The sequence below is a fragment of the Magnolia sinica genome, chromosome 19, assembly GCF_029962835.1.
Source record: "Magnolia sinica isolate HGM2019 chromosome 19, MsV1, whole genome shotgun sequence".
In the NCBI taxonomy this organism is placed as follows: Eukaryota; Viridiplantae; Streptophyta; class Magnoliopsida; order Magnoliales; family Magnoliaceae; genus Magnolia; species Magnolia sinica.
Window position 1 is genome coordinate 40531760 of NC_080591.1, and position 23280 is coordinate 40555039.

The 23280-nt window shown below is 41.1% G+C and overlaps 1 protein-coding gene across 1 annotated transcript in view; it reads right to left on the reverse strand.

Annotated features, from left to right (window-relative positions):
* The window catches only part of LOC131234423 (ribonuclease 3-like protein 3), a 28678-nt gene extending 5671 nt beyond the window's left edge, over positions 1–23007 (reverse strand). Inside the window, exon 1 of the mRNA XM_058231282.1 lies at positions 22460–23007. Within this exon, the coding sequence (XP_058087265.1) occupies positions 22460–22936 (477 nt within the window). The 5' untranslated portion in view covers positions 22937–23007. The remainder of the gene's footprint in view (positions 1–22459) is intronic.
* Between the last annotated feature and the right edge of the window lie 273 nt (positions 23008–23280).

Consider the following 23280-nt stretch of genomic DNA (forward strand, 5'->3'; position numbering starts at 1 on the left):
CTCGACCTTAACAGGTCAGTTTAACATCGGTCAGCTCAGCTCGACCTCGGCAGCTCAGCTTGGCCTTAACAGGCCCGCTTAGCCTTGACAGGTTAGCTCGGCCTCAGCATGTCAGTTCGGCCTCGGCAGGTCAGCTCAGCCTCAGTCAGGTTAGCTGGGCCTCAACAGTTCAGCTTGGCCTTGGCAGAGCAGCTCGGCCTTAACAAGTCAACTCGGCCTCGGTCAGCTCAACTTTGTCTCAACAGGTCCACTCGGCCTCGGCAGCTCTGCTCGACCTTAGTTAACTCAACTCGATCCTGGTCGGCTCAGCTCGGCCTCGGTCAGGTTAGCTTGGCCTCGACAGCTAACCTCGACAATAAGGCTCATCGGCCGACTCCGACCTTGACATCAAATACTAAGGGACGTATCGACTAGAAGACATGGGGGACTATTATCCCGCCCATGGGATGCTAAACACATGAAGGTCTACTACTCCTGGGGACTCAACAGGTCTTTCGACCAGGAGCGCGTCGACTAACCGACCTACTCGACAAGGGTGACCTCCCTTTTTAAAAGGTAAAAAAGTCCTCTACCACTAATTCTAATATGGAAGATCTTTCCCAGATCAGGAAGACAATCTACAATGAGGATCTCTTAGTGCAAGAGAAAATAATCCTCCTTAGTAAACTGCTTGGCTCCTCATGAAGGGGTCATTGCAGCCAACCCATCTATTCAACAAAAGTAAATGACAAGATCAGCTGAGAAGGAAGAGCTCACTCCAACGCTCCTACTCGGCTAAAATGTCCGACCTCAACAAAACCAACTTACTTTCCAAGCCTGTTACGCGAGCTTAAAAGTAGGGGGCTTACTGTTATAGGTAAAAATGGATTGACTAAAGAGAAGAGGTCGGCTTGGACATCTCAGCGGGACATGAGGTCGGCCAGTGCCGGTCATGACTAATGAGCTCCTCAATGGCTAAGGTAGAGATGTCGACCAAAACCAGCTCGGCCTCGCTAGCTTAGCTCAGCCTCGGCAGGTCAGCTTGGCCTTTTTGCAGCTCAGCTTCGCCTCAATAGGTCTACTCAGCCTTGGCAGGTTAGCTCGGCCCCGACATGTTAGCTCGGCCTAGGCAACTTTAGCTCGGCCTCAGCATGTTAGCTCGGCCTCGGCTAGTCAGCTCGGCTTGACCTCAGTCAGCTCAGTTCGGCCAGATCAGTTAGGTACGAGATTCTCTCCCAGTAACACACGACAGGAGTAACCGCCCACGACATGATTCTTGCGTAAGTGCTGGCATCCATCACTCCCTAGCATCTCATGTAATGGCTGAAACTATGCTTGGAATTATGGACCACACTGTCTTATCTTCACTATAAATAAGAGTCCCATCTATATTGTAAGGTACGCAATATCTCTCACCCGAAACCTACCCACACTACTTAGACCCAGATTCCTAGCTGACTTTGGCATCAGAGGGTCCCCTGCTCTAGCTAGAGTCTCCTTTGTCCTTCTCTTGTGCAGGCTTATAGGGCTCGGAGTGAGTGCTCGGAGCTCGGCGAGGGTGAACCAGATTTTTGCATCAACATTACACATGAGGGGATGTCTCCAGCACCTCAACTAACAAGCAATCTTCAATTAAGAATGTTTGATGTGGTCGGTAGTTTACTACATAATGAATTATTACTTATTCAAGGGCTTGTGAGGTTCACCTCATGTGTGTTTGACATTCAACCTATTGCCACAATTCTACCTCATCGAAGGCCACCCTATGCAAGAATTAGGCCAATCAAATCATCACATGGACCATTGGATCAACCTGATGGTTGGGGCTTCTAATTTCATAGCAAAATGACCATGTTAGATGGTTGGATGCCATACACACAAGATTGGCCCCACATATGGATTTGTGCTACACTTTGTGTGGCCCATCGGACCATTATTAACATGTATGCATATTTATTTATTGAATTATATTGAGATTTCCAATATTTTAATATATGTGTGTGCGTGCGTGCGCGCGCGCGTGTGAATACATTATCTCATAATAATGTATTCACACAAATATTTAGACTGGCTTTTACAATGAGGTGTTACCAATATTTGTCTTTAATAGGCTTGGTTTGTTTTTTGCATAGCCCAAATCATTGTGCATGTATGTACAATAGGAGTAATGTATATTATGATGCATGCACATATGAGATATACTTCCACCATGATTTATAAGAAGATCAAGATGAGATCTCACAGAGATCAATACTATCATCAAGTTTGTACCTATTCAAGATTATCTAAGCCCATATATTGCAACAAGAATAGATCATTGGTTAATCAATTAGGTCCCACATGGTGATTGTATAAATGATGAATACTTAATTACCCATGATGTGTGAATTGAGCCACAAGTGCTATGAGACCAATTACCTACAAGTGATGGATCAATGCCAATATAATCATTGTGCAAGTATGTCAGTTTCACAGGTGACTTTTGTGTCATGATTACACTATGTTATGTAGTAAGGTCGTGATGAGGTGATGTTACTTTGGTGTGCATTCTTAAGGCCACGTACACATATTCAGCCAAATCAAAAGCATATTAGGAAAGTGGCAAAATCAAGAGAAGGTCATGTAAATGGGATAGAGAAAGATCATACATGATCGCATAGTGGTGATGATGCACATGATACTTATCTAAGGTGCCTGGTTGAATGGGCAATCAAATTTTATTACAAACTAATTTTAAAAAATTAATATGTAATATTATATTAATATATTATCATTTTTAATGAATTTTGATTGTTTAAATTTACAAAAATAAAATCCTTTTAACTTAAAATAATGATAAGCGTGCGTCATGAACATTAGATATGTACTGATGCACAGATGGAATCATAGTATTCAATTGAATGTGATAAAATCAATGTAGGATATGGTGTTGGACATTTGGATGAATTGTTTATGGTTCACTTGTAAATTTAGTACAATGTCATCTCCTAGAGAGGAATATAGTCTACTGAATCTACTTGATTGAATAATGTAGATTATATTTTCTAGTTAGGAAGGAGTGTAGTAATTTGGAGTTAATCTCTAATTGAAATTTCTTTAAAATGAAGGTTCATAAATATAGGTGTAGGATTTTGGTTTGAGACACTTCTTTCTCTCCTCTCAAACCCTAGCCTAAAAAATTTCCTTCCATTCTAGAAGTCCTAGTCCAACAAATCTAAAGATCACATAATGTGTATAATATAATGTTCTCTCTCATCTTCCCTCATAGTTGAGAATCAAAATCTTTGATAAACTTTCCTTCTTCTCTATAAATGTTTTTGTGCAATAAAAAAAAATGTGAGTTTGTCCTTCAAATGGCTATCAAAACCAAAGTGGTGCTTTTTTTTTTTTTTTCTCTTCTTTTCTTTTTTATGGATTTGTATTCTCAATTTTTTAGAAAGAAAGGGTCTCTGGGAGCACAAGACCTTTTTCCAGTGGATGTAGATTGCCTGGCGACCGAATCACCAACAATATCCCCAGTGACCCGATGTGGTGGGATTTGGTTAGGCCACGTGCCACTCCTAGAGATGGGGCCACAAAAAGCATGTTTGAAAGTTGTGGAAGTGAGTTGCCTATGCCCCTAAGCATAGGAAGTTCCTATGGCAAAAGCTACATGGGGCCACTAAGATGTCCATGAGAAATCCACCCCAATCATCAGTTTTTATAGCTTATATTAGGAGATGATTCCAAAAATGAGGCATATCCAAAACTTAAGTGGAGCACACCACAGGAAACAATGGGGATGGAATGCCAATCGTCAAAACCTTTATACATCATGGTGAGCCCTAGGATGGTTTCAATGGTAGCCATTCCCATCTCCATTGATTCATGTAGTGTGGTCCACTCAAGTTTCGGATCCACCTCATTTTTTTGGATCATGTCCTAACATGGGTTAGAGAAATTGATCTACCTGACTATTACTTGACCTAATATATCATTTGTAGTTGGGGTTGTAAGCATGTTTATGCATAAACCAAGGGTATAACATTAGGACGCTTTCTTGGAAATTCTTAGATGTCTGAAAAATGTCCCAAGGCAAGACTATTTATAGATTAAGTGGACATTCCTAGTCAAATGCTATAGCAATGCATATTGGATTGATGTAATGACGGATAAAAAGTTCACATCAAATTATTGCACATTTGTTAGAGAAAACTTAGTGACTTGGAAGAGTAAGAAGTCAATTGTGATTACAAAATCGAGAGCAGAGGCAGAATATAGGGCCATGGGCCATGCAGTTCATGAATGAGTATCGTTCGATCTCTTCTCCAAGAGCTTCCCACTATTTGGCGATAGTTTGTTAATTCTTTATTATAATAATCAAGCAGCAACACATATAAATAATCATTTAATTTTCCATGTATGGACAAAACATACCAAGGTGGATTGTCAGAGAGGATTATTTTCAAGGAAATCATCACATAACACTACTTTTGAAAGCCTAATTGATAAACATCTTCACCAAGCCCTTGCCTCGTTTTCAAAGTTTATTCATTAGTAGCAAGTTAGGCTGGATGTGTGCGTTTGTGTGTGCGCATGTGTGTGTGTGTGTGTGTGTGTGTGTGTGTGTGTGTGTGTGTGTGTACGCATGCATTTTTGTAATGAATTTATGTAATATATTTGGGCCTATGGGCCTGTGACATTTTTGTTATCTTCCAAATCCTTTAATATAAAGAGGAGAGGAGAGCTCTAGGGTTTGCTTAGGCAAATCTCTCTCTCTCTCTCTCTCTCTCTCTCCTCCCTCCATTCTTCTCTCCTTCTCGCCATCATTACTCCCTTTCTCTCTACCTTCTCCTCTTCTTCGCTTACTCATGGTAGCATGTAGACAGCACTGCTGTCTTATGACCGATTCCCCTAGTAATTGTCGAAAATGAGTAAAATCGGCCATGAAAATATTTATCCTTATAAAAGAATTGAGCATAAAATTTTTCTTTCATTTCTTGCCAATTTGTATAAAATTTGATATGAAGTTGAAATACCAAGTAACGATTACCTCAGCAAGTGAATGATCAAATAATTGTACTTTATAATACTCATTATTGACCAATTTTCCACATTGTATGATAAATCGACGTATGTGTTATATAGTCGATTGACCTGTATCTGTGGACGCTAGGAAATCAGTGCCCACGCTAATTTGGATTTATGGTGGGGGTGATCGGGCTAATTTGGATTAATGATGCAATAGACTCAGAGTCGCCACTAGCCACTTAACTCAGAATCCCGCAGTTGGCTAGAACCTGCAGAATATGTAAAAGTCAGAGAATCTGGAGACTCTCTTGCTTTAAGTTGACTCTTGATCTGCAACTTGAGATTCTGAGTAAGGGACCTCAGTTATAAAGAGGGAAGGTGTTGGCACCCTCTCTGCCCGTATGAATGTACGGTCTCTACTTTGTATGGTAAAATAGTCTTAAGGGATATGATGATAAGGTTGAAATATGACTAGGCAGATTCGAATTTCTGATGTGGCAAGGTCTGGAATTCCGGCAAGCTATAGAGCATATGTCCAAAGAATGTCTAGAGGAGTTTTTAAACAGATGTGAGGATGCTAAAATTTATTTAGATGGGACTAGGCTACCATTATCTTCTGATGTGACAGGATCCAGAGTTTTGGTAAGTCACAAATCATACATTCAATGGCAACCTAGAGAAGCAGGGGGATTAAGAAGGGAAGTAATGATGCGATTGATGAAATATAAATGCTACTGATGATTGTATGATCTTTGGCTCGCACTTGAAATAGCTTGGATGTTTGGGTGCACCATGGTTGGGAATGATCGACCCAAGTGAGATTGTAAGGCTAAGAGATGACTGGAGGAGGCTAGAGGGGGCTAAAAAGATGGGAGCTTGAGGACTCAAGCACTCCTCACTCTCACTCACTCTCTCTTACTCTCACTCTCCTTTTCTTGGTGGGGTCTTACTTGGTAGTTGGTTGGTGTGAAATGAAGAGAAGTGAGGAGTATTTATAGCTCATTGAGATGGTTTTCTGGTAATTCTAAAGACTTTGGAAGGTAAATGATGATGTGGCGGCTTGTGATTGGTGGAGGGAAGGGTAATGCCACATGATGCTCCCTTATAGGTTCATAGGCTTGGTAAATAGGATGAGTTTCGGGGTCAAATTAGTGAAAAGAGTTGACATTGGGAGAGAGCAACAGTTGTAGCTCAGAGGGGCACATCTGTTGAGGTGGGGCGGTAATCGGATTACCACCTTTGACTATTCTCGTCCGAAACTCAGCTACCTGGCCCTATGCACAGTTTTCAAGAGGGATTACCACCCGCGGTAATCCGATTACCGTCCCTGTTCAGTTGCTCCCGAAGTTTGGCCGGTGGGCTTATTTTTGGGCCCTGAGAGTGACCTAAAGCCCGTTTTGGATATTTGGCTCAAAAGTGTCTCGATTATGACTCGAAAATGGCTTAAAAAAGGATTGATTATGGATGAAGGTTTGGGCATGCTTTGTGTAAGCCCCGTATCCTAGACCGTACCGTTCCATAGGCTTCCGCGGTCTTCCCGGCCGAATTCCGGCAACCTTCGACCCTTAACCGGTATTTGCGCGCGACCTGGATTCTCGTGCCGTCAACCCGAGTCGACTCAACCCAGGACTTATACCTTAGCGACCGCATCGTCGCCGCGGTTCCGATGCCGCGACTCGCGCGCTGATGCGATGCTCTGGTCGGGAGTTGTGGGCCAGCGTTCGGTGCGAGGAAACGCCGCGCGTGCGAATCCCGAGAGAATCTCTACAAGGTGTCACATCAATCAATCAATCCCATCAATCCCATCATGTCAAGTACACATCAACTTTCACCCTTTCCCAAGCAACCCCCAAAGTCAAAAAAGCTCTTACACAACCCATGCTTTTCTTACACCTTTAGCCAAAAAAGTCCAAAAGTTCTTACACACCCATCCCTCTCTCTCCCATCCATCACTCCATCACCCATCACTCGCTCTCTCTCTCTCCCTTACAAGTCTCTCTCTCATTCAAACTCTCCCATAGCAAAAAAATGCCATACGTATGAACTTCTCCAAGCCCTCCCATGGTGAGAAATTTGCATTTGTGAGGCCCACCTTTCCTACCCCTTCATCTCTCATCTCAACCATCCATTTTTCATCTTCCTCCATCAAAGAGAAACACAAGGAGCTAAGGAAGCCAAGGGAGCAAGAAGATCAAGCGGTGGGTGCCTTGATAGGGTAGATTTTGATATTTTTAAGATGGGCCAAGTGAGGCCAACCGATCAATGGTTTGGATCTCACTTTGGACCCTAAAATGTGGCCGATGGCCCACTTGGATCGTCATGATCATTCCATGATGGGGCCATTCTCCATGGACCCCATCATGATGTTTATTTCCTTGCATGCTTAGGGTCATCTAGACCGTCTATTTTAGTGGAGAAGGGATCTCCACCGTTGGATTTCAATTCCATGGGCCCACATGTAATGGGACCCACTTGATGCATGATTTAGTGCAAGGGAGGGCCCATAGTGCCGGGGTCCCTCCATTACGCGGGTCTCACTCTCTATCTCTCTCCCTTTTATCTTATTTATTTTATTTTGTAATAATGAGGTTATGTGGCCCACTTGAATGGACCCCACCACGAGGTAGGTATTTTATCCAAACCATTTAAAAGTGGGGCCCACTTTATATGTGTAGTACCCTGCCATCCATCCCCTGGTGGCCTACCTAAGCAGGGCCCACCTCCTACGTATATGGAAAGTCCAGCGTCCAGGGACGCTGGACGTTGCTGGAAAGAAAACACAAATATCAGCTTTTTCCAAAGTCTTGGGGTGGTCCACTTATGTAGGCCCCACCTTGATGTATGTATTAAATCCACACCACCCATTCCTTTCCCAAGCCATTTTTAGGCGTTGACCCGAAAGATGGGATCAATCAGACCTTCGGGCGGGCCATAACATAGCAAATGGTAGTTTTCACCATTGAAACTTTTCCCGATTGTTTATACATTGAAATATGTCCAATATTGGACTTGTTTTGCTCGTGTTGAGCCATGGAAGCCTATTGGATGGTGTGGATCGTCAAAATATGGACCCCACCTATGAAAACCGCAAGGATATAGAAATAAAAAAAAAATAAAAAAACTGCAGCAGCAGCTGCTGCTGCTGTGTCAGTAACGCAGCAGCGCTGCCTGCGCATTCCAGCGGGCGGACGGCTTGGCCGTCGTACAGCCAATCACGGCTGTAGCTGTGGGCCCCACATTGATGTTTATTTGTCATCTAATCCATCCATACAGTGGGCCCTAACTTCAGTGGATCACTCCCCAAAAATCAGCTTGATCCAAGACTCAGGTGGCCCACACCGTAGGAAACAGTGGGATTAGACTTCTACCTTTGAAACCCTTTTGGGGTCCACAGAAGTTTTGGATTAGGGTGAGAATTGTTTTCACCCTTCAACTGGGCCCATGTGACCTTATCAGCGGGTTGGATGGCATCTAAACATTATGGTGGGCCCCACATGGAGCCCACAGTGGTGTGTGTGTTTTAAAGCCACCGTCCAGCCGGACGGTGGAGCCCACTGGGATGTGTGTGCATGCGTGTGTGGGTGGGTGCGTGCGTGTGTGTGCGCGTGCGTGTGTGGTGTGTGCGTGTGTGTTTATTTATATATATATATAATATTATATCATATATATAATATCATATGTATTATGTATATATATATATATTATATATTATATCATATTTAATATAATATTGGTGGGAGGCCCACCTCAGTTTGCTTGTGGCCTGGGGCCTGTGATTGAGGCCCACCTGGATATAGATGTAAGGCCCATGGGTCGAGGCCCATAGATGTATTAGGGGCCCATGTGTTATGACCCATTAAAAATGTTTTGGGGCCTATGAGTTTAGGCCCATTTGATGTACATATGGGGCCCAATTGGCAAGGCCCATTTGATACACATACGACCCATAAGATTAGGCCCATTTAATGCATTCTAAGGCCCACGGGTTATGGCCCATTACAATGCACATAAGGCCCATTGGTGTGGCCCATTGTTGTGGTTCACTTGATGAACATGAGGCCCATATGATACGGCCCATTTGATGTATTGAAGGCCCAATGAGTTATACCTAAGGTTCATTGCAATGTGCAGTCCCAATATGATTTATGTAATGATGTTTACGTCAGGGCTATGCCTTGGGAGCAATGGTGGTTCGACGTCCACATTGCAAATATAGTGTGGTTAAATGTCCGCATTATGACTTTCCCTAAGGCCCATTGTTAAGCTCGTACGTCTGATGTGTAGGCCGTCTAGGCCCATCTTTGTTATGATTATCATCCATCCTATATAACATGTTTAGTTCCATGATTCATGATCATATGCATCATATGTATGCTTGATATGAGAAATGACTGATCATAGCATACGCCTTCGGGCAGATTGTTTAGGGGCTCCCGTACAGGGGGTGTTGCCCTACATGAGCGCACGACACGCGCAGGATTACTGCATGACTGGATAGTGTGATTCATGCATTCACATTGTGTGATATGGTTACTGTACGCCCTAGCGACATCAGGGCCGTAGCCTCCACAGACGTATCGTGGTTGGCAGGATTGGATACCGGAAATACTGTTCTACATGGGGTGCGATAGATATCCCTGGGTGAAAGTCCCTAAACCCTTATGGTACCAGGAGGTTGCTCCAACGTCTAGACCGAGTGGATGCATGAGCGCTGAGTGCCGATTACCAGACGGTTGCGCTTTCCACTGTGTCGTGGTCGGTTGGAAGGGGGTGCGGCCTTACCCGCCCGAGAGTAGGGGGCAATGCTAGGCTGAGTCTGACCAGCTCGAGGAATGGGTCCGCTATTGACGAGCCGAGCCCGATATTGGCAGGCGGATAGTGAGGTCTTTTCCACTCACCTTATTGCGCGCGATGGGGCGGCAATCTGGCTTGGAGTGTACTAGACCCCGGTGATATTCCAGATTTGAGCCGTATTGACACGTGGACTTAGATGAGGATTTGTATGCTTGACTTGCATTTCGCATTGCATGGCCTTGGTATGGCCGACATCATTCTTTGCACCGCATGGCCTTGGTACGGCTTGTGGGATTCTTAGCATTCATCAGCATGTTCCGCATTACTCTGATACTGCATAACTACATTACCACCTTGAGCATACACTTTCACCACCCTCTAAGCTTTCTATAAGCTTATGCACGACCGTTGCGTGCAGGTGACGTTGGATCGCAGCAGCGCTGAGGCTTGGGCGCGTAGCTGATCTTTTGGAGCTTTTGGTCTATCATCATTGTATTTCCCTTATGCTCATTGTACTTGTAAAGTTTTTGATTATAGTGAAAATGTGATGGAGTTTTTGGTTGTTGTTTGTGGGTTATGCCTTTGGTTATGCTTATTACGATTCAAACTAATGTTGAAAATCCTCCTTGTAGCATCCCAGGATCGGAACCTGGCGAATGGGCGCTGGGAGCCGAGAATGGGGTTCTACGGAGGCTGTCGGCGCCGGATTCGGCGATCGGGAATTTTGTGAGCCCGGTTTCCGAGTTTGGGGCGTGACACTTTGGCTTAGGGTTTAGGGTAATGGAATGGCTCCAGTTCGGTTAGAGTTTGGATCAGGTTTGGGAAATGGCTGTGGTGTGGGGTTTATGTTCAGTTCCTAAGGATCATCCATGCCTTATCAAGTTGTTAGCCTAGGAGGGGTGTCTACAGTATCACTTGTAAATAATGTAAATTTAGGTTGATAGTTCCTCGACAATGGATATTGTTTGTCAATCGAGTCAGGATATGACTTATGATAAACTGGAGTAATAGTTTAGTCAAGAACTTAGCTTTCTACTTCTTAAATCAGTTAAGTAATTTGGTTACGCTCACAGTATTATTGTACAATAAATGGAGGTACTTCAGGGCCATCCTGATACTATTCTTCATTATATGGTTGATTTTCAGGCAAGGGTTGCCCCCCGGGCATCCCTTAATTCCTGCATTCATGAATTACATTCCTATTTTCACGCTCAAGACGTCTGAAATCTACTGGTGGCGGTGAATTTCGCATGTCGTGGATAGGAATACGTTTAGGATGTCTGAAATCTATGGGTATCAGTGAATTTTGCATATCTTAGATTGGACCAGGGATAGGAACAGGTGGTGTGTTTCGCTGTAATGGAAGTATTTGTGGCATCGGATGAACTGGTGGCACAGGTGCTCGATTTCCAATAGAACTTGCATCGACCTGCTTTTGAGGTGCAATAAGTGTTCTATCAGCCGACAAAACCACCAACCAATTCATGCTCTCGGTGTGATCGATCATCCACTTATTGAAAGCCTCAGTCTGAACTCGTGAATGCTTTACCTGAACTCACGATAGTTCTGTGATGTGTTGAACCCCCCTTTGCATATCAACCATTCTGGCTGACATAATCATAAGAGGTTCAACCCAAGATGTCGATGGTCTATCTGCAATTGGAGGAACAAGCATCGGACTAGGTGGTGGATTTCCTTACTCAGGTACTTGTCGGACATGCAACTCCTCATTAGTGGTGGCTCGTTAGCCACAATAGCGGCTGTTGAAGTATTACGACCACCCTTTCGACTCATGATTTCGAATGATTACTGGCACTAGCAAATAATACTTATGTCAACCAAGTAATTTGTATTCCCACCATGCGTGCCAAAAATGTTTGACACATAGTTTGTTTTTTGTTATGTGGGCATGCGAGAATCGATACAACAACTTGATCCAAACTGATCAACTTTAACCCTAAGCTTCAAAATAAGCAAATATTGTAAGTGCACCCACCTTTGCACACTCATTTGTCAATCACATGACTATTTGCATCTAATAGTCGGATGAGTTCTTGGTAAATGAAGATTGGCGACGCAACTGGAACTGAAGCATCAAAGCTACATTGAAGACAAAGTAATGCTTTTACAACCTTAACCTTGCATATAGATGATCCCAACCCAAATAGAAAAACTCACTTAGGTCATCAATTCAAAGCCAATTTTGAGATCACATTTTCTATCGTTTAGTCTTGGCTCTAGGTAGTTTGAAGTAGTTGAATGATTTAATGGACAATGAATTATAATAGGAAAATCTTTCCACATTCGGTAGGAAAAGGTGCCACCGAATAACACTTTTTGTATCACCGAAAGCGCTCAAAACAGTCCAACAACATTTCAAAGGTAATTCGGTACCATCGACTAGACGTTTCGGTAACATCGACTGCCACCGACAAACAAATTTCGGTGTCATCAAAATGGACCTTTTTCATCCAGCAACTTGAGGATTTAATTCGGTACTACGGATTGCTAATTCGGTACCACCGAAGCAAGTTCGATGATACCGAAGGTATCTTCGGTAGCACCGTAAACTAGCCATTTTTTATCCGTTGGAACTGTTTCTTTATAAAAGCGGCTTGTGAAAACTTGCAAAATTAGTGGATTAAGGCAACTTAGAGTCTTTAGTGCATCCCAAGTGTATCCTACCTATTATAGACTCTATCCAAACGAGTTTAATGCTTTCTTCATTGTGATTCATCACTTCTATGAGCATTCAAAGCTCCTACTAATGAAGAACATGAACTCGTTCCTTCTCTAGAGTATAAAGACCAAACCAATAGGAAAATCCTTTGTCTTTGTGATACTATAGAGCATCCATAGGTTGAATCCCTTAGGAAATCCACTCATTATCCTAGATAGGAGATTCAACCAACTCCCATAACCTTGGTCACCTTTATAGGTATATCATATGCAAGGTTTTTTTTATCGTGAAGCTGAACCAACAGAAAAATTCAAGCTAGTGATTGGGGGAATACCGAGAAGTTGATTCAAGCACGAGAGCGAGAAGATCAAGCAACCCAAGAGAAGCTATAAAAGAGGACTCAATCCGATAAGTAAGTGTCATTGTTAAGAGTCCACAGTTTAGTCTCTATCCTCGTGTAGGATTGAGGCTAAGAGTTTGCTATCAACAAACTCGATTAGGTGTCTAGTGTGGGACCTTGGCCGGTGGGCCTAAACGGAGGTGCCTTGTGTGAGACCTTGGCCGGTGGGCCTAAACGTGGGTTCTTAATGTAGGACCTTTTCTATTACGGTGAGTATAAATTGGTGTCCTTAGTGTAAGACTATAAAGGTTATTGGTGAACCTGATTTAAAACTATTGATAGTGAAATTTGGTACACTCAGGGGTGAGTGCGGTTGTTAGGAGTAGAGTAGGCACATAGCCGAACCACTATACATGCTTGTGTTTGGAATTATCATTTGTGCATCTGTTTAATCATGCTTATATATGCTTGAATGTTTATATTCTTATACATGATTGAATGAATGCTATAGATTAAGAGGAAGCACATTCCACACACAAGCTCACTATGTTATAGGGTCGTTGCTTTATTAGTATATCTTAAACTGCCTATGTGATTGGACCCTCTAACTAGCTTGGAAACCTTTAGAGTTACATTGCCTTACTGAGTTTATTTGTAAATCAATTAAGTTAGGCAATAGAAGTTTTAAACTGGTACAATCAATTGAAAAGTCTTATTCACCCCCCTCTAGGACTAATAAAACCTTTCCATACTTCTGCTACAGCGGTGTAAACCACAAATTCAATTAGTATCAGAGAGGGTTCATCTTCAAGGGTTTAACAACCTAGAGGAAGATCCTAATAAGAAGTTGAAAAAATGAATAAATGAGAAGGTCCATCTGTTTCATGACCACCTATTTTTTATGGAACCAATTATCCTTATTGGAAGTCTAGAATGTTTTATTTTCTACAATCTCTAGATCATGATGTTTGGGAAGTTGTTGAGAATGAATACGAACCACCAACTGAACAAATGGTACTTGATGACAACACAACTGTCTCCACATCAAAACCAAAAGAGAAATGGATTTCACATGACAAAGAAATGAAATCACATAAAGCTAAAGCCATGAATGCTATTTACTGTGGAGTTTTATAAGAAGTATTTAATCAAATCAGTATGTGTGAAACTTCAAAAGAAGCATGAGAATTATTGCAAACCACCCATGAAGGAACCAACACAGTAAAGAGATCAAGGTTGCAGCTGCTAACCTCCCAATTTGAAAGCATAAGAATGGAAGAGCATGAAACCTTCATGGAAATTTTCACAAAATTAAATGTCATATGCAATTCCATGGGAGAACTAGGTGAGAAAATTCCGGTACCCAAAATTTGTATGAAAATCTTAAGATCCCTACCGAAACGATTCAACTCCAAAGTCACCACAATAGAGGAATGTAGGAACATTGATGAGATGAAAGTTGAAGAGCTAGTGGGGTCACTACAAACTTTTGAGTTGCATTTCAAACCACCCACTAAATCAAAACACGGTGTCCTCAAAACCTCTAAAACAATAGCAGAGGAAGAAGAAACTGAGAATGAAGAAGATGATGAGGAAGTGGCTCTCCTGGCCAAAAGGTTCAAAAGATTCTTTAACAAGAACCGCGACAAACCTTTTAATGGGAAACAATTGGACTATAAATGCCACATAGGCAAACCTTTTAGAAAGTCCAAAGAAACCCAATGCTACAATTGCCAAAAGTATAGACATATATCAACTGAATGTCCAGCTAGGAAAATAAAAGAAAAAGACATGGCCGCCACATGAGATGACACAGATGACTCAAATTTTGAAAATAGTGAGTCCGAAAGTGATGATGACCAAAAGTTACTGAAAATACTTATGGCATTTACAGCTACTATCATTCCCAAACTAAAGAACATGAAAGAGGATAAGCATATTGAAATGAAGGATGAGAGTCAAATGAGCAGTGTATTGACTCACATCACATCATCATCTCAAAAATTCTGAATTGTGACCCCATGGGTCCACTTGAGCCATAAAGGTACATCTGAGGATCATGCCTCCTGTATAAATAGTATTGTTTACAATCAGAAACTTGTGATCTGAAGAGAAAGATAAATCAAAGAATTAACTTTTGAGATTGCCTTAAAATGTTAGATCCGAGGGTTTCCTTAGCCTCAGGGTATATTTTTTTTTAATCACAGGATTCTACCTTATATCACAACGAACTTATATACTCAATAGGAAAACCAGTTATAGCAAACTATTGTGATCAAGGATATTTTGGTAACACTGAACTTACATTCGGTGCCACCGAAATCGAGTCGCGTCAATATATTTAAATCTTGGTTTGCTCATTTCGGCTCAGTCTGTCATCTGTCCTGTTTAACTCCAAAACCAATTGGAGGGCTGTCTAAGCACAAGTCAACAAATCTAAGGTATCTTCTAAGCTTTGTTTTTGCAAAAATCTCAAACACTAGTAGTCAATTGCCTTAGAACTGTCTCTCTCTCCTAATAGGTTCTCATCTTTCCACTTTACTTTCAAGAATGGAGACATCCCAGTCTAGTGAAAGTCACTTTAAGAGGAAGCATGACACTACAGGACCATATGGAACTAGGCAAAAAACCTATGTTCCAAAAAGAGGGCGGTCCTCGAACCAAGCCCATAGACCCTTGTCTTCCTCAAACCTTAATCCTTCCAGGCACACTGCTACCAGGTTTTTGGAGAGAAAAATTGTATGTGAGAGGGATGTGGATGTGACTTGTATTGAGAAGTTTAAAGTCCAAGAAATCCTCTCTCACCGAGGATGGCTTCCAGTCCTATCCTTTAGAGGACTGGTGAATGAAAACTTGGTACGATCATTTCTGTCACAGTGCACATTATCAAGGGGCTTTGAAGTTGACTGTGATGGAAGAATAGTGAAAATTACTCCGTATCGCATATCAACCCTCCTAGGATTACCAATGTGCTCTGAACAACCCAATGACTTACAATTACCAACAAAAGCAAAAAGGGCAGTTTGGACAAAATTCCTATGTAATGGGTAGAACCTATCTTGGCATCACGGGAATGCCTTACGAGCCACAAATATGTCCCATGATTACCGGATACTCCACCTAATTTGTATCTCAAATATATATCCTAGTTTCGGTAATCATACCGAGCTCACACCATTTATGGTGGAGACCCTTTACCACATTGGAAAAGGTGAACCATTATGCTTGCCCACCTTGAAATATGATCAGATAGTTTCAGCAATTGAGTCCAATTCCATAGCAATACCTTTTGGGCACTTGTTGTGCAAATTGGCACGTCAATGTGAGTTCGGTGAGCTTGAAGGTATATCCCTGTCTACACCAAACATTAATGCGCATGGCATCAGAAAAATGAATCTCTCCTCTGCAAGTAAATCTGGTAATCCAACATTGGAAGAAGAAGAGCTTCAAGATGAACGGGATGAAACAGATGAGGCAGCACCCGATACTCATTTTCCAACCTCTGCACCTACAACCGTCCAGAATGATGTTCTTATACAAATTCTGGAGGATCAATGAAAGAAAAGGTGTATTCACTTCAACGGTCGGTGGAGCAAATTGCAGCACATTTGTCATGCCCACAAGATGATGTTGATGATGGTTCCTCTTAGAGTATTTGAGTGACAGAACTATTATTTTTTTTGTATCTTGCTATACCGAGGATTCTTAGATATTTTCAGATATTTTTTTTGGTAGCTAACTTTACACACCCTCTATAAGTAAATCAAAGGATTTTAGCCTCCATGTGTGAATCCAAGGATTAAAATTCATTTTGATGTTGCCTAGAAATGGTACTCTTCAGATCGAATAATTTAGGTATATCTGTTAAATGACTCTCTAGGACCTTATCTTCATGACAGTATAAATCTTTATTGGAAAATCCTTATATCTGTCTACTACTAAATATGCATATGTTTGGTTTGATCTTTTGATTCTACTTACATTTAATGTTATATCTGAAAATCTAAAATATCATGAGCATAATATATGCACTTTCATAAGCATAATAAAGTATTTTTATTTTTGCTTGATATTTCTGAAATATGATTACAGCACAACAATGGTTAAAGACAAGGGGAATGCTCCTACGAGAGGAGAAAATTTCTCTAGAAGAACAAATCGCTCTCAATATTCAAATCCTACTGAAATGGCTATGTGGAACAACGCTGTCCATGACAGATTGATCAGATCCCTCCTCATTGAACCATATGGGATTGATCTCTATTTAGGATCAATTGGGTGGGATAACCTACTGTATTTTGGAGGGGAGGTCCAATATGACCTCATTCATCAATTCTTGGATTCCTGTCATGACACACAGGATGACCCTCCATCAATCAACATTAATTACATGAACAAAGTCAAGGAGATCACTCCTTCAGTGCAGAGCCAACTATTGCATCTCAGAGTCACACACACTCCCCCAACTGATCGTCCTTTAAATCATCCGGGAGTTTGGGGAGAATTAACTCGATCATTGTGTGATGGCTCCACAATCCCCAAGAACAAACGAAACTTTCTCCATTCATCTCATTTAGACTTAAATATGAAAGTCATGCACAACGTTCTGAGTATAAATGCATACCCATGTGAAGTTTCAAGAAATATGACATCTCCTTTTGTTCTGAATATGTTGTATGACATCCTTCAGGGGATTGAGATCTGCCTACCCACCTTTATCCTGAAACAATTGATCCAAGTAGTCAAGGGCATTCATTGTACTAGCCTTCCTTTCTCTAGTGTTATCTACAAACTCTCTAAATTTCTTGGTTTGCCACCCACTCATGATACGGTATATTCCACCATATGCTTCACCAAGGAAACTCTAATTCAACTAAATGTGTTTATAACTACACTTGAGGGAAATCAGGAATACAGGAGTGGTGAAGAAGCTCAAGATACTTCCATGGCCACCGGCTGGGATTCTTATCGTACCCTAGTGCCTGCACCAAGTCCACTATTTGTCAGCACTGGGTGCCACCTTCGCTAGAACGATCCAATTCGTCTTCTCTTGGAAGGACAATCGAATATTGAAGTCCGCCTCCGGCAATGCGAAAATAGGCTCTCTGGTATTGAACTACGTCTTGACGCCCTTCAACATATTGGGGAACATATCACGAAGTTGCTTCTGGATTTTTTATTTTATTTTATTTTGGTATGCCCTTAAGGGCTTAACTTTTAAATTTTTGGATGATGGATGAATCTACCCATGCTTGGGGTACTAATTTTGATGAATTTATGGTGATCTCTATTCTGGTCATGTTAGATATTCCTTTTATGGTTATCTTTTCTATCTAACATATGATTTCACTGGTTATGATGATATATTTCACTGTTTAGATGATGGTCTTTATGCTTATGTCATTATATGATTTATTTGTTTTATCCCTTTACCCTATGTTTATCATCTCTATATTATTAGATTATTTCTTGGTAAATCCTTTGCCAATAACTGATAAAAAGGGGGAGAAGAAACCTACCCATCAAAACAATGTTTGTTTTCTACAGAAATTGCTTTTTCCCTTGTTACATGTTATTATTGGAAGATACTAAGGGGGAGTAGCATGATTTTGTATTTCATGTCAAGTCTTGAGTTGTAAAATTTACTTCTAGATATGTAATCGTTATTGTTTTGATATGTCATTGGTATGGACCATGACACAGTCGTAGGTTAGGTTGTTTTCGTCACATAATTGACAAAGGGGGAGATTGTAAGTGCTCCCACCTTTGCACACTTATTTGTCAATCACGTGACTAGTTGCGTCTAATAGTCAGATGAGTTCTTAGTAAATGAAGATCGGCGACGCAACTGGAACTAAAACATCATTGCTACATTGAAGACAAAGAAATGCTTCTACGACCTTGACCTTGCATATAAATGATCCCAACCCAAATAGGAAAACCCACTTAGGTCATTTATTCAAAGCCAATTCCGAGATCATATTTTCTTTCCTTTAGTCTTGGCTCTAGGTAGTTCCAAATTGTTGAATGATTTAATGGACAAAGAATTAAAATAGAAAAATCTGTCCACATTCAGTAGGAAAAGGTGCTACTGAATAGCACTTTTAGTATTACTGAAGATACCTTTGGTATCACCGAAAGTGCTTAAAACAATCCAACAACATTTAAATGGTAATTCGGTACCACTGACTGGACATTTCGATAACACCGACTGCCACTGACGAAAAGATTTCAGTGTCACCGAAATGGACCTTTTTCATCCAGTAACTTAAGGATTTAGTGCGGTACTAGTGATTGCTAATTCGGTACCACCGAATCAAGTTCGGTGATACCGAAGGTATCTTCGATAGCACCGCAAACTAGCAGTTTTCTATTCGTTGGAACTGTTTTTTTTATAAAAGCGGCTTGTGGAAACTTACAAAATTAGTGGATTATGGCAACTTAGAGTCTTTAGTGTATCGCAAGCTTATCCTACCTATTATAGACTCTATTCAAACGAGTTTCATGCTTTCTTCATTATGATTCAACACTTCTATGAGCATTCAAAGCTCTTATTAATGAAGAACATAAACTCGTGCCTTGTTTAAAGTACAAAGACCAAACCAGTAGGAAAATCCTTTGTCTTTGTAATACTCTAGAGCATCCATAGGTTGAATCCATTAGGAAATTCACTAATTATCTTAGATAGGAGATTTAACCAACTCCCATAACCTTTGTCACTTTTATAAGTATATCATATGCAAGGTTTTTTATCGTGAAACTGAACCAACAGGAAAATCCAAGCTACGCAATCAAGGGAGCACCAGGAAGCTGATTCAAGCATAAGAGCACGAAGATCAAGCAACCCATGAGAAGCTACAAAAGAGGACTCAATCCAACAAGTAAGTGTTATTGTTAAGAGTTCACAGTTTTGTCTCTATCCTCATATAGGATTGAGGCTAAGAGTTTGCTATCAACAAACTGGATTAGGTGCCTAGTGTCGGACCTTGGCCAATGGGCCTAAACGTAGGTGCCTTGTGTGAGACCTTGGCTGGTGGGCCTAAACAGAGGTGCCTTGTGTGGGACCGTAGCCGGTGAGCCTAAACATGGGTTCTTAGTATAGGATTGTTTCTCTTGCGGTGAGCATAAATTGGTGTCCTTAGTGTAGGACTGTAGAGGCTATTGGTGAACCTGATTTAAAACCATTAATAGTGAAATCCGACACACTCGGGGGTGAGTGTGGTTATCGGGAGTGGAGTAAGCACATAGCCGAACCACTATATATGCTTGTGTTTGGAATTGTCATTTGCGCATTTGTTTAATTATACTTATATATGCTTGAATATTTATATTATTATACATGATTGAATGAATGCTATATATTAAGAGGAAGCACATTCCACACACAAGCTCACTATGTTATAGGTTAGTTGCTTTATTAGTATATCTTAAACTGCCTATGTGATTCGACTCTTTAACTGGCTTGGAAGCCTTTAGAGTTACATTGCCTTACTGAGTTTATTTGTATATCAATTAAGTTAGGCAATAGAAGTTTTAAACTGGTACAATCAATTGAAAAGTCCTTTTCACCCCCCTCTAGGACTAATAGAACCATTTCATACTTCTGCTACAGCAGTGTAAACTGCAATTTCAGATTCATCCAATATGAATGTATATGAGCAGATTTGGAGAAGATCGGCCGCTTATTCAACAACTTACAAAATTTGATAATGATCAGGCAATAATCGGAGAGTGGGGTTCTTCCTCCATAGATGGGTTACTTTGTGCCTTCCATGAGAAAGGATTTTCAGAATACCATTGCAAATCAAGCAAAAGGAAAAAATCACAATCGGACACCAGGAACAATTGTAAGAATGCGTCTTTTGAAAGAACTACTTGACATTGGATAAAGAACAAATTCAGCGTATGAGTGTAGACTTGGATTACAACTAAATTTTATAGCTCAGAATTCCCGCTACTTGTTTACTGCTACTCTTGGGATAAGTTGAGATAAAGTAAATTGATAAGTTTGTTTGTTTGTTGTGTTGGATTGGTTGGATAGGTTTTTCTCCATTACATTCCTCTTCTATTAACAAATTTCTCCTGTAACTTGTTCTTCCATATCCTTCTTCATATTGCAATGGTTATAACAATTAGAAAAACATATTTGGACTCTTCTCTTCTCTAGATATTCTTTTACTGATTGTTCCTCTTCGGAACGCTTCTTATCCACTTACTTCACTTCTGTCAATCAAAGTTTTAATTTGATTGCCATCGGTTGCCTTTTATATCTAAACAACTTGACCATGCTTAGAATCTTTCCATGACCAATCACCAACAACCGCAATAATTTGCCGACTAACTGCTACTGTGAATCAATTTTATGCACACTGTAATTCGTAAAATAGCCTTCTAAATCTTTGAATATTTTTATCCATTTCCTATTCATCGTGCAATTCCAATTGCAACGCATTTTCTTAATACGAAGTTCTTATAATAGCTATAAATAGGATATAACAATGTCTACCTAGATTTAGTAATTCAACTAGGACGGTTTAATTAGATAATACTAAGAAGCCGTGGAAAAAGATTAGGTTGGGATGGGATGGGATGGGACGGCCACCTAGTTTTGACTTTACATGCATTATCCATTCATCTGATCTACCTCATCCCGATGAAAGAGTTACGTTCAGAAATCACACAGCATTTAAAAAGTCAAGTAAGGTCATGCCGCATGAATTGAGATGTTTATAGGCATAGTTTTATGGTGGCCCATCTGTGTATTGAATTAGTCTGATTTTTAAGATCAAGGATGAAGAAGAGGTGATCCACATAGTGGAAGGAGTGGATTTCATGCATGTCGATTCATTTCCTCATGTGAGAGAGAGAGAGACAGAATGGCCCTGGTACGTAGCGAGGTAGGCAAGAGATTTTGTATCAGATAATTCCATATTTTATAAGAATCGTGTGTACGCCGACTTCTTACGTGAGACGATATCGAAACAGGTTTGAGAGACGACTTTTCCAAAGATGGAAAACCACATTGAATGTCTTTTTCTAGTGGGAAAGCTGGGAATGCTATATATCCCATTCACCTTTCGTTGGGCCACTGTGTTCCTTTTTTTATTATTTTAATACCCGAATCCAAACCGTGCACCATGTACATCTGCTCATGTTCACCGTAAATAACAAAAATCAAACTAATTCAAAATCCATATGGACCATAGAACAGAGAATAATGGTGTGGCCCACCTGAGTTATTGAGTTAACTGATTTTGGGGTACTCTCACCATCCTCATGGATCTCATCCGATGACCGGATTGGATTGCATATGAACATCATGTTGGACCTAAATAATAAAAAAATTGAAAGTTTTAATGGTAGGCTTCCCCTATGCCCATTGTCAACGGTCTTGAGGTTGGTGTTGTGGGTGACGGGGGTGTGTGGGGACCATGTAGGTCGATCCTCACGGTGTGAGCCATTCCGGACTTTTTCTTGCTTCCAGAAAGATCCTCGGTTCATCCGTATCTTTTTCCCGAAAATTTAAAATACTGGTTAACCGCGCTCACGAACCGAAAATTTAAAATACTCGGGCTTTGTATGGTCCATGACACATGGGTAAGTAAAACTGACAAAGACAGAAAGATAGCAGAAAGCAGAGGACAAAGGAGTGGTACCTGTTCCTCGAGAGAGAGGACTTTGTGACGGGCGTACCGATGCAATCCGTGGTTGACTGCCACACGTGCGAGCTTCTCGGTATCAACGTTTGCCGCTCGCAAGAGCGTGAGAGGGCCTGGCGAGAGTTCCGGATACGAAGAGAAGAGCTCCTTCGTCATTAGGCAGTTGAGTACAGAATCTCCAACGAATTCCAGCCTCTCGTACGTAACCGATGGCTTTAATGGATGATAGTAGGACGGATGTGTCAGAGCTTCCTGCACCAGCCCTCTATCTTTGAACCTGTAACCTAATATCTTCTCCACTTCCTCACAAGACCACTCGTCTGTGTTTACCTCCAATACCACTACATCCTCAACTAATTTCTCTTCTACCTTCTCTTTTGTCATCCTTCTGGTACGGATCTCAGTGCGTTGCAGTAGAAACTCGTACCAGAGAGTGGCCTGTTGGATGACCTTCTCTACTACACTGGTTAACATAGTTATGAATGCTTGGAGAAGAGGAAATCCTGCAATTTCTCGAATCACACTCACACGGTCGTTCGTTGGTACAAGCTACAAGCTTTCTTTATATATCTTTTGACATATAAACCGACATATGCTAAAATACACACTCGTTACCTTATTTGAGTACACCTCTATCTTTTATTTATTTATTTCATCCATTCGTTAAAAAAAAAAAAAACACAAAAAACACTTTCCATCAATAACCTATGCGTGGTGGACGGTTCAGATTGTATATTCTAGATTGGTCTAGAACATGAGTCAATCAATGCGTGGGTCCCACTTGCCGCCTATTGATTTTAGATGAATGGTCTAGATCG